The sequence below is a fragment of the Hyla sarda genome, chromosome 7 (genome assembly GCF_029499605.1).
Source record: "Hyla sarda isolate aHylSar1 chromosome 7, aHylSar1.hap1, whole genome shotgun sequence".
In the NCBI taxonomy this organism is placed as follows: domain Eukaryota; kingdom Metazoa; phylum Chordata; class Amphibia; order Anura; family Hylidae; genus Hyla; species Hyla sarda.
In genome coordinates this window covers 185,755,428-185,768,382 of record NC_079195.1, presented here as the reverse complement: position 1 = coordinate 185,768,382, position 12,955 = coordinate 185,755,428, and the positions used below count along the sequence as shown (strand labels likewise).

At 41.1% G+C, this 12,955-nt stretch overlaps 1 protein-coding gene across 15 annotated transcripts in view; it reads right to left on the bottom strand.

The window, feature by feature from the left end:
* The window catches only part of RASAL2 (RAS protein activator like 2), a 394,529-nt gene continuing 381,574 nt past the window's right edge, over positions 1–12,955 (bottom strand). For 14 of the 15 annotated variants that reach the window (XM_056531799.1, XM_056531790.1, XM_056531791.1 and 11 more), the window contains 3 exons: positions 12,184–12,386; positions 12,016–12,103; positions 1–3,476 (listed from right to left, as the gene is read on the bottom strand). In XM_056531799.1, coding sequence (XP_056387774.1) covers positions 3,312–3,476; positions 12,016–12,103; positions 12,184–12,386 — 456 coding nt within the window. In that variant the 3' untranslated portion in view covers positions 1–3,311. Of the gene's footprint in view, positions 3,477–7,563; positions 7,592–12,015; positions 12,104–12,183; positions 12,387–12,955 lie in introns of all 15 variants that reach the window. The other variant, XM_056531795.1, reaches the window with a different exon arrangement.

Below are 12,955 nucleotides of genomic sequence, written 5' to 3'. Positions count from 1 at the left end.
TTAAGTACATAACTTCCTTTTATTGTAGATATCAACAATATTAAAATAGCTAATTTCCTTACTGGTTTCAAAAACCATTTAGTTATCCACAAAATCCCTGGATGTTACAGAGGAGAAGAACGGAAATAAAAACGAAAGAAACCAGCGGAGGGGGTGAGAAATAAATAAATAAAACACAAGTGTGCAAGTCTTCTGCTCGCGTCAGTCACTCTCTAGTCGCTCACACCGTTTGATTAGCCCTTTTGTATAGTTTGGTATCTAAAGTCAATCATGACCCCCCAAGTCTGAATCCCTCTCCCCCTAACAACAGTAACCGTTCAATCATGGTCATATCTGACTATAGATAAAGCAACCTAAAAAAATATTGGAAAAAAGTAATCATTTCAGTGTAAATGTCAAAAATGGCGTAAAATGATATGGATCCACTAATAGGTGCCTCCCGATCATACTGCCCAGGAAACATGAATGAGTGTTACCTACATCCAGACAAACTGACATGTAAATGATTAACCAGACATAAACAAAAATGGGTACCATGTCTTCATCGGACCTCATTTATGTAAACCTGGCCTTCATTCAGAAAACAGATTTAAAGGGAACCTGTCACATTGAAAATGCAGTCCGATCTGCAGGCAGCTTGTTAAAGAGCAGAAGGAGCTGAGCAGATTGATATATAGTATTGTTAGAAAAATTCCAGGTTAACGTGTTATTTATTCATGAAAACCTCTGCTCATTTAGGCTAAGTAGTCATGTGGGCGGTCCTACTCAGTGAATGACAGTTATATGTGGGTGTTATGTAGAGAGCTGTCAATCACTGAGTAGGACCACCCATTTGATTACTTTACTCACTCTGGGCTAAGTTGTCAAGTGGCCAGTCATACTCATTGGTTGACAGCTCTCTACATGTCAATCATTAAGTAGGACCGCCCACACGACTACTTAGCCTATAATGATCAGAGATTTACATAAATGACAAGTTATCCTGGAACTTTTCCCACAAACCTATATATCAATCTGTTCAGCTCTTCCTGCTCTATAACATGGTGCCTGCAGATTGGACTGTATTTTCATCATGACAGATTCCCTTTAATTTGATTAACTGCTCTGGAAAAAATGTAAAGCTAAGATTTGATATGTCTTCTTATGGGCAAAGCTTCCAGGTATACAGTCTTGATAAAAGAGGCCCGTGGAGTCCAGTAAATGGACAGACAATCTGTCCCAAATAATATAGTTAACATAATTAACAAGTGTCCAGTGTCAATAATAATAATGCGTCCAATCTTACTACTTCGTTCATCACATAATTCCACAATCATACTGGGTTACATCCCAAGCTCCCAGATTCATACCTCCCTATTATCAGGTGCAGAATTGTTCTGTAACAACCAGGGTCTTCACAGATTTACAGTTTACAATATGGTTCACAAAATCAATCTGAACTCCCACAGATCAACAGGGGTGTGTGTGTGCTTGGGAGGGGGGTCCCTGGCCGTAAAGAGGTAACAGGTGTTAAGGGACCTGTCTAGTTGAAAATGCAGATTCTATGTTATAGAACAGAAGAACAAAATATTCATGTATATTTTTATGGGAAAAGAATCAATGTAACCTCTATAATATTTATTGAAACATCGTCTCTTTCCATGCTTAGGGTCCAATGGGCGGTCCTACTTTAGTGATTGATGTGCATACAGAGATAGTTGTTAATCACCAAGTAGATCCGCCCAATTAATGAAAATATGTTCAGTTCCTCCTGGTCTATTACATGATGCCTGTAAGTTGAACTGCACTTCTAACACAACAGGCTCCTTTTAAAGGGGTAGTCCATGGAACTTTTAACTTTTTAGACACTTAAATCCTATCCACACATAAAGGATAGGTGTCTGATTGTGGGGGGGTCCAAGTGCTGGTATCCCCCCATGATCTCCTGTACGGGACCTCTTTTACTTATACATCCATCCTTGGTACACGTGACAAGTGACAGCCTGCTCAGCCAATCACTTGCGTTTCTCCAGGAAGGTGGGGGCGGCTCTGCTCCAAGGACATGTAAATAGGACAAGGCTCGTAGAGGAGATAACAGTGGGGTCCCAGCAGTCAGACTCCCCGCGATCAGGGGATAAGTGCATAGGGGATAAGTGTCCAAAAGGCTTAGTTCCCTGGACTACCCCTTTAAGCTTCAATGATTGAAAGATATTAAATGAAATGATTGCTATTGCATCAATAGAAGGTGCTCTCCCATACAAGATAGAGAGGACTTCAGTGCTTATTCTAGAACATCCATACATCAGTAGCAGTGTAAAATTCGTCCGTCAGTCAAAGAATACACTTTTGGGATAAAAAATATAGCAGTACGGGCATACGAATCCTTAACATTGTGACAAATCCAGCTGTGACCCTTCCTTGTGTACGGTGACAATGTCATTATAGGGTAACTGTAGAATTGCATTTTACAACCAAAAATATACATATATACAAATCTGTAAACTTCAAAATGTAAAAAAAAATAAAAAATAAACAAAAAAACAAAAACAAAAAAACAAAAACAAAAAAACAACCTAAACAACAAAAGCAAAAATAGTTAAAACTATATATATATCTATATGGTGCAGTCCAGGGGTGTGTGAAATGTCCTGACCTAAAGGTTGTTTTTCCTCAGTTTGCAGCCATTAGTGTTCAGTTTTATTCCAGCGGAAGGCACTTGCAACATACTGCGAAATGCTTTGCTGGCATCGCCATGCATCAGAGTCAGGTCTGAAGCTTTCTAAGAAGAAAAACGTACTCTACGGCAGTGGTCATCAAACGGCGGACACTTCAGCAGTTGCAAAACTACAACTCGCAGCATGCCCGGACAGCCGTTGGCTGTCCGGGCATGCTGGGAGTTGTAGTTCTGCAACAGTTGAAGGTTGGCGTTTGGATACCACTGCTCTACTGGTTTGGTCTTTTGTGCATTCTGCCCTGCAATATACTTAATGGTGGGTATTGATGTGATATATACAGCTCTGTCTACTACACTTTAATCTGATAGTTACCACTCTTGTCAATGGAAACATAAACACAAATAAAAATATGTCATTTTATGTCTTTTTTTTTTTATACATATAAAAAGATCTTCTACATATTATTAATTCCATTTGGTATGTTACATGTCAATTTCTGTACAGAACACAATGCAGTCACTCTGTATTTACAGCGCGCTATGGCGGCGAATCCATCCATAGTCACAAAAAGGCGTAGTTAGGTGTCACACTCTTCCATGGACTCTCGCTAGTCATTTGGTTTAGCAGCATCGATGGCACACAGTTCCGGACTGGAGACTAGCAACTGCTGTTCTTGAACTCTCCGTTTTCGGTTATGGACAGTTTAGTGGGGTTGGTTGGAGAGATGCCATTCCGAACTTGCGAGCTATAACGCTCCTTCACTTGCGTTAGCGCGCTCATCAGGCGCGTGTTGGCTGCATCCAGCGACATGATCCTCTTCTCCTGTAATAGATAATACATAGTATAAGAAATTGTAGGGTAGGATCTCTGGAGCAATGCACTGGGCAGACCTCACTACTTTCTTCTATGCAAAATGGAACTTTCGTCAAGCACCCAAAAAAAAAAATAATGTCATCGTACAGAGGTACTCCAGCATGTAGAGTCACATTCTTGGTAGAACTTACACATAGGTAGACTTCTGCAATCAATTTTCTATAGACATGTCGCTCCCTATATTCAGCCCTATTCTGAGATATCTACAGCTACCAAATAACCCATTAAGGCCCCTTTCACACTACCGTCAGGACCGCCGGGGAGAATAGCAGGAGAAAAAAAATAGTGCTTGCACAGTCTTATTCTCCCACTATTCTCTCTGACGGACCCTATTGACTATAATGGGGTCCATCGTGACCCATTATTGCTTGTTGTGCCCCGTCAAAATGACAGCTGTCAAACACCCCCAAAAAATTTAAAAAATAAAGAGTTTGATTTTCGTTATTGACGGGGTGCAATGGTAGTGTGAATGTAACCTTAATATGCAGAAAGCAGCTAGGCTAAGCTATAGGGGTGCAGCGGTAGCAGTCGCACCAGGGCTCCAAAGCCCATTTGCCCCGTAAGTGATCAGTATTATAATTGGCACATGGGGCCCTGTTGCAGATTTTGCATCGGGGCCCAGAAGCTATAAGTTACGCCTCTGTGTACATGCACTTATATTTTATACAATACTGAACAATATCAGAAAGGTTATTGTCAAGGGTGATCTCTAAAAGGTCTCGCTTATATCCAGACCAGGTCTGAAGAGGGGGATTTTCAGTCCATCATACATTATATGCGTTGTGGTCATTTTCTGACCCTCCCCCCCTTTAGAAGACCACTTTTTAGGGCACTTCTAGAACCACTGCTAGAAGACCCACTAACAATAGTGGATAACCAGGGGTCATACAAGGAGTATAGTATCTTTAAGAGATTGTCCATTGCTAAAAGGGCCCCAGTAATATCTTGAGCAAAGGGTATCTGAATAGGGTAAACCTCCAATGAACAGTTGTAACCTGTGAGGGAATCTGGAAGCTACTGTTTAATGTGACTGCAGTGCCACCACAGGTGAAAAGAGGCATTACACAGTGCCTAATCAATGAGCAGTCTATTTAATACATAGACACGAAGGGTCCTCCAGAGCAAAAGACACTCTTTGTAGTGTATCTCTCCTATCTCTCCGCTGGCTGATAGAGGAGTATTCCGGTTGGGGTGAGCTCATCTATATACTTTGAAGCCTAGCCCTGAGGAGTATTCCGGTTGGGGTGAGCTCATCTATATACTCTGAATCCTAGCCCTGAGGAGTATTCCGGTTGGGGTGAGCTCATCTATATACTCTGAATCCTAGTCCTGAGGAGTATTCCGCTTGGGGTGAGCTAATCTATATACTCTGAATCCTAGTCCTGAGGAGTATTCCGGTTGGGGTGAGCTCATCTATATACTCTGAATCCTAGTCCTGAGGAGTATTCCGGTTGGGGTGAGCCCATCTATATACTTTGAATCCTAGTCCTGAGGAGTATTCCGGTTGGGGTGAGCCCATCTATATACTTTGAAGCCTAGCCCTGAGGAGTATTCCGGTTGGGGTGAGCTCATCTATATACTCTGAATCCTAGTCCTGAGGAGTATTCCGGTTGGGGTGAGCTCATCTATATACTCTGAATCCTAGTCCTGAGGAGTATTCCGGTTGGGGTGAGCCCATCTATATACTTTGAATCCTAGTCCTGAGGAGTATTCCGGTTGGGGTGAGCCCATCTATATACTTTGAAGCCTAGCCCTGAGGAGTATTCCGGTTGGGGTGAGCTCATCTATATACTCTGAATCCTAGTCCAGACAACCCTCACGTGATTCCCTCCCAAAACACACTGTAGCAGGAAATTGCCATAGCAGGTTAGCAGCACAGTAACATATAATAAGGCCAAGAACTGGATAATAATTGAAATATATATTGCAAATAGAGGTGTGCGTTGAACGTTTCATTTTGCAGAGAAGAAAACATGGCATTTACTGTGAATGGACGCATTCATCAAGGGGTCTACACGGAGGACATAGGACCTAACAGAAGACAGCGTAACGGATGGCTTGTTTTCGCCAACAGCGGAGGAGACACAGCAACACAGGAGTGAAGCAGCCAAAAGCTGGAACTGAAAGGTTGTTCTGAGCGTGGGTGATGGGAGGGTAGTGAAGGTTTGCTCAAAATCATAAAAAAAGATAAAACAAAAACATAAGACCACAAATGCACTGCTCCAACCCCATTCCAGCTCAAAGGGTGTGGGAGAGGAAATGGGGGGTTATAAGCCTGCGGGGCTATAAAACATACCATCCTTACACCTGAACAAATATACTGCCGCTTCAGACTCCATGGTAGGTCATCATTTAACTCTTAACACTTCAGCTTTAAATAAGGTACCAGGCATAATAATCCTTTCTAATACTATAAATTTAAACTTGCTCAAAATATAGATCTTATAAACATGCACAAACTTATATAGTATAAAATGTATGTCTGCTGGTGCACATTATACCGCATGTTCTACCTTCACTGACCCCAAGAAGTTGTGATAAGGGAACCATACAATCCTAATAGTATAATATCACATCCTGGACCCGGATTCAGGTCAGCTAATCTACTTTTTTATAAGAGGAAGGTCTTGTCATTTATAAAATGTAAGTCATGTGGTAGCCAACAGGTTTGATGCTTGTGTAAAGATCACAGTAAGTTGCCCTTTATAAATGCCTAACTTATAGTGTTGACTGTAGTATATTAGAATGATGGTGACATTGTTATCCTAGTATAGTCGCATAACTAGTATGAGATGTTAGTAACATAAAAAGACTGCTTGGAGGAGATAGCTTAAAGGCTATGGCCACTTTTTCACACATTTTTTACATTTCATTCTGTGTATTTTATTAAATAAAACAAATCTGCAGTTTTCTTCTGCAGCTTGCATGTGTTACAATACAAAGCAAGCTGTTTAATACCCATCTGTGTTAAATTCACCACACAGCTTAGCGTATAGCCCGTCTTTCTCTCTTTCCTTTACTGACGCTCATCTAAGCTCAAATCAAGTCAGATCGAGCTCAAATGACTGTTCAGGAGAGGAGAAGAGGAGGGCTGCATGCTGACATGTCTGATGGAATCAAGACAGAACAGCGATGAGCAGCTAGTAATGTATTGTAATATCCACAAACTGCACAAGACACATGATACTACATTTTTTTATTTAACCTGTACCACTGTAATCATAAAAACTTTTGATGCGTCGTAGGGACATGTAAAGAGTTTGGAACGGTCAGCTATATCTCTAGATATAGCTACAGGATAAGCTTGTGGTTAAGTGCTTCATTACCAGGCACCCTGCCATCTTTGTCTCACTGAACAAGACAAGATCCATTATACGTCTATGGGGCTTGTCTCCTGCCAGGGAGTGAAGTTCTTAACTGCATAAAGTACACAGTTAAAAAAATAAATGCTAAATTGTCCATAGCCTTTAAGCCTAGAAACAATGCATGGGTGAAATTGCCAAAAGACAAGACCACTATGTGGACGAAGGATAAGAACAATAAACCCAGCAATCTCATAATAAAGCAACAAACTGGCAGATAGTTTTCCTACCCAAACCTACAACCACTACACGGAGGGCAGCGCTGATGTATCAGTGACTCTTTGAACTACTGCATATGGGAAGCACAAATGTATATGACAACCAATATGGGTACACATAGGTTACCCCTTGTCTACCACAGAGGTAGCCAAGTCACAGAATCATGTACATGTGGCCTGTCACCCCCTGAGAGTAGTGCAGCACCTGATGTACAACTAATGTATGACTAGATCTAGTGAACTGCTTGAAGCAAGCCACAATGTGAATGTGAAGTAACGATGGATGCCATTTGTATATATTTTTATTTACATTCATAGAGTTACGGATAACCCCGACCTTAACCCCCAACTTCAACAAGAACCCTGAAGAGACCAGGAGCTGGAATGTGTAGGAGGTCAGGCACAGGCCATGTCTGGGTACACTGCTTAGCTATTATGCGCACTTGTTTTACTTGCCTGCTTGCGTTACACTCCCATTTATGACCTGTAATTTAACACAGTTGTGATGAGACTAATATGAGAGAGAAAGTCAGTGGTTATTTTTTTTTCTTAGTGAGGAAGGAAACCAAAGCTTTGCCGACGCCATGTAATGACACAAGACAGATGATGTGCGGCTCACACAGGACACGGACATCTAGAAAGGGAAGTGACCCTTCGTTTTATACCAGCTCTAGAAGTATCTCTGTACTCCAGAGCCAAAAGGCTTACTTGGGACTTAGAATCCATCGAAAAACTAAATACATTTCCACAGGGGTTAAGAATGATCTTCTCGCCAACAGTTCTGCCAGCAATAGTCAGTTGACCTAAAAACTGAAGGTATCGTAATACAAAGGAGGATTAGGTGACCTTGGGCTTTCCAGCTGTTGGTGGATTTACACATCTAAGCGGCCGCGCTGTTACCTAACTGTGCTGCTTTGTGCCAAGTGTCTATTGTTTTCTCTATAAATCTGTAACACAGCTGTCATCAAGAGAAGCTCCAGAACAGAGAAGTAGAATGAAAAAAACTTTGGGTAAAAATTAAGAGGTGGAATAATTATTTTCCCCCCCATGACTGCTATTCCTGGCACTGTCTGTAGAACACATCAAACCCTTAGGCTAGGTTCACACTACGGAATGTCCGCCTGCAATTCCGCTTTGAAATTGCAGGGAGAAATTCCGCTTGCTAAAATGTATAGTGTAGTGAATGGGTTTCCGTTCACATATTCACACGTTGGAATTTGTGAACGGAAAATCCGCTGGGAAATTTCCGCCTGAAGAATGGGGTTGCTCTTTCTTCAGGCGGAAATACTCGCGGAACACATTGCAGTCTATTGCAGTCTATTGGAGTCTATTGCAGAATTTTCTGCCCGGAGATTCAGCAGTGTGAACCTAGCCTTATGGTTCCTGTCAATGCAGAAGGACTGTCATATGGCTTCAAACACATTGTAACAGCTTCCCTGTTCTTCTCTACTGACAGTCTGCAGGTCCTGCTGATGACTACTGAGGGGGGGGGGGGGGAGGAAGTGTGCACTGGGAATATTAAATAAATAACCCCAATTATAGCTCCCTATACCACTGTTTCCCAACCAGGGTGCCTCTAGCTGTTGCAAAACTACAATTCACAGCATGCCCGGACAGCCTTCGGCTGTCCGGGCATGCTGCGAGTTGTAGTTTTGCAACAGCTGGAGGCACCCTGGTTGAGAAACACTGCCCTGGACAATAGTGACATTTTAGTGTAGCATTCTTTAGGGTCAGATGAATATCCTGATCAGACCAAAGAGTGGTGATCTCATTCATGACCAGGAGTTTACTACACTAGTCTATACTAACAATAAGACTTTAAATCGAGATGTTACCTTATATTACATTGATTGAATATAAAACCTAGATAATACATTTTTTGCCACCATAATCTCCTAATGCTATCTGAAAATCATCAGTTAACTTTAGGACATGTCAATCTTATTACGTGAAAGTTCAGCACTTGGAGTGCATAAGCCCCCATAGCTGTGCATTAAACGGTACCTTTTATTTAAAAAAAAAAAAAAAAAAAAAAATAGATTAATGTATGCAGAATAGCTTTCCAATAGCATGCTATTCAAAAATATGCTTTTTTCTATCTAATTTCCCTCTTTGACCCACTAGGGGTCTCCCTACCAGTCCTGGTCACAAGATTTTTTTTTTTTTTTTTTTACAGATTTCAGACTCATGCTGGAGTCTTAAATCTCAGACTGCAGCCAGGACACAGACAAGCTCAGCACTGCTCCCCACATGAACTGCCAATGCAATGCTTAGGTTGTCACTCACTGATCAGATTATTTGGATTTTTATTATCTGAGCTGGAGGATTGATTAGGATAAAAGAAAGGAGCCACACTGTGGCATCCCTCGTGCATTAGAGTCCTATTGTTTTTAAAGGGTACCTCTCATCAAATAAACTTTTGATATATTTTAGATTAATGAATGATGAATAACTTTCCAATAGCATGTTAATGAAAAATTTGCTTCTTTCTATTGTATTTTTCCCGATCAGTCCTGTCAGCAAGCATTTCTGACTCATGCTGGAGTCCTAAACACTCAGAGCTGCCAGCCTGCTTTGTTCACAGCCAAACAGGCTGTGAACAAAGCAGGCTGGCAGCTCTGAGTGTTCTCCTTTGTGAACAAAGCAGACTGGCAGCTCGTAGTGTTTAGGACTCCAGCATGAGTCTGAAATGCTTGCTGCCAGGACTGGTAGGGAGACCCCTAGTGGTCATTTCTTCAAAGTGGAAAATTAAATAGAAAGAAGCATATTTTTTAATAACATGCAATTGTAAAGTTATTCTGCATACATTAATCTATAATATATCAAAAGTTTTTTTGATGAGAGGTACCCTTTAATGGGATTTTGTGGCTCTGTTCAGACTGAGAAATTGTCGTAGCAGAATTCTGCTGGCAGAAAGTACGCCTGCTCAAAGAATGAACATGTTTATTCTTTGAGCGGAATTCCGACAGGACTATAGAGAGGGCAATGTCCGGTGGTTTTACCAGAGAAGGAACATGAGGCGCCGGCTGCAAGCGGACATTCAGTTAGCGGGAAATCCACTGGTTGAATGTCTGTAGTGTGGATGACGCCTTTAACAAGACAATGACCCAGATTTATCAGCCTGTAACCAAAACTGTCTGGTTTGTCCTAGGTAACCAATCACAGCTCATTTTTCATATCTTAACAAGCTCTGGTAAAACAAAAGCAGAGCTGTGATTGGTTGTTTTAGGCAAAACCAGACATTTTTGGTTTCTGGCAGGTTGATAAATCTGGGCCAATGCATAACATGATCATCTATTCATCTGAATAGTCGCTGTGTAATACTGCATTTACCCTGCAGGTAGAGCTGTAGAGGTACTGAGCTGCTGATATCAGCAGAGCAACTTAATTCTACGGCCACTTTCACACATCAGTATTTCACCCGTGCAGGCCTAAAACAAGAAAAAAAAAGTCTTTCCATGATAGTTTTTCTCTGTTTCGGTTCTACTCCTAATAATGGCTTCTAAGTAGTATTTCATCTAATTACTGCTGTGTAACGAGGCATTCAGGCCCTAAAACACAGGCCTATTTGGGTATGTTCACACTTATTTCTCTGTGGATTTCATGCAGCAGATTTCATGTTGCGGATTTAACCAATATAAATAGCTGAAATCTACAGCATCAAATCCACATTGTGTACATGTGAACATTCCCTTGCTTGTGGTCCTTTGCTTCATTTATTCGTAGGCTGCACATCCCTTACAACAGGGGGAGATGTGCAGCAAACAAACGACAATTTTTAAGCAGAGGAAAACAATGTGATCATCTAACAGGTGATCGGTGGCTCGTTCATCAGACGATCGCTGGCCCTAGTGCAAAGGGCAATATTGGGCTGTTTGGCTGATAATCCCACTGTGTAATAGGGCCCTAAGAAAGGTTTTTTTTTTTGGGACAACACTTTTAAAGGTGAACGTTTCTTAGGGCGAATGAATACTAAAACGATTACAATGTCCATTAAAAGTAGCTAGCCTGCTTGTTGAGTGTTTCCAGCTGGCAACATATATTCTTCTACAGTGTGTGTTCGCACAGCCAGGTTTTTTATGCAGTTTTTAAAGCCAAAGAAAGAAATATATCATACATGGAGGACATGTAAAGGTAAAACAGAGTCTTCTCATTTTAAATTAATTTCTGGCTTTAGATTTTAAAACTGCATTAAAAAAAAAACCTGAACATGGAAACATAACTGCAACGAGTAAAACATTTTTATAAATTAACTAAAAAAACAAGTATGTATTTAGAAAGTAATGTGGATATTATGCAAATATTTAGCCTGCTCATATATATATATATATATATATATATATATATATATATAATCAAAAAAAGGATACTTCCGCAGCACACAGGATAAAGTGCCAAAAAATAGGTGGTTTATTCCATATTAAAAAGTGTTTTCACTTTTCAAGCACTGCTTGAAAAAGACTGGGAGAGCCTAGTCAAAACGTTGCTTGTTGTGAAAACACTTTTTAATATGGAATAAACCACCTATTTTTTTGCACTCTATCCTGTGTGCTGCGGAAGTATCCTTTTTTTGATTGTATTAATGGTGAGCCTTTGACCACAGCTCCAGATCTGCGTGCACCGCCAGCATTTTTTTTCCACAAGCTTGGTGTGCTGTTCTCTCTCCTCATTACATACATATATATATATATATATATACACACACACACACACACATATATATATATACACACACACACACACAGAGTGCGTACCAAGGTACTAAGCCTTTGGAAGCAAAATAAAATGGAAGGTGACAGCCAGAGACGGCAGGTAAACAACTTAAGCTGCTGGTTTATCTTCTGACCTTTCCATATAGGTGAAATCAGAATAAGAACATTATGGTGCTCTTTGGGGATAACCTCATACCTGTGCATCAATGATTTTCTGCTTTGCATCGATGACAGCCTGCATCTCTGCATGATCCTTTTTTAATTCCTCTTCTACAGCGATTAGCCTGGAAGGAAAGAGCACGATGTGAGAAGAGAACCACATATACAGATCAGGAGACGTGAGAGCTCCTTGCCCGAGCCTTACCTGCTAATGACACTTTTCATTTGGCTGTCCTTCTCTTCTTGCTGCCGCCGCAGTCGCTCCTCGCTGTCCTCTAGTCTAGATTTGTATTCCATTAACAGCTTCTGCATCTGCTGTTCCTGCACCAGGAGCCGCCTCTCATATTCCTCCAGGCGACGGCTAGAAACCTTTAACTTCTCCTTTAGTTTGGCTATCTCTTGCTCATACTGGAAAGCAAAGGACAACATGTTAATGGGAGTGCAATGATCCACTCTGTCTTACTTGAAGTGTAACAGATGGTAATTTGTGTATAAATAGCGGCAATTGTATTTAATGGGATTTTCCCCCCAAAAAATAATATATCAGCTATCTACAGGATAAGTGATAAATATGCAATCGCTAGGGATTTGACTGCTAGCAGTCCCATAGTAGGAAGGGAGCAGCGGCCACGTAAGTGCATTGCCCATTCACACATGGCACTCGGGGACCAGTGTTGTTAAAGTAACTGGGGTCTCCTGGCGGTCAGACCCCCAGCGATCACACATCTCACAGGGCACATTACAGAGACTGCTCTTAGCAAAGTCAGGCTCTGTGATGAGGGGAGTTGTATAACTCTGCAACTAATAAGTGCATGGACTCATCTATATCACTTTACCACTTGTTTCTTAGGGCATACACAACATTATTAATGCATTTTATATTTGGGGATATTTATTTTGTCAGAAAGAACAATTCTGGGGTTCCGCTGAAGAACTTTTCATATCGGCAAACAATGGGGAGGCAGGAAATGTTGCTT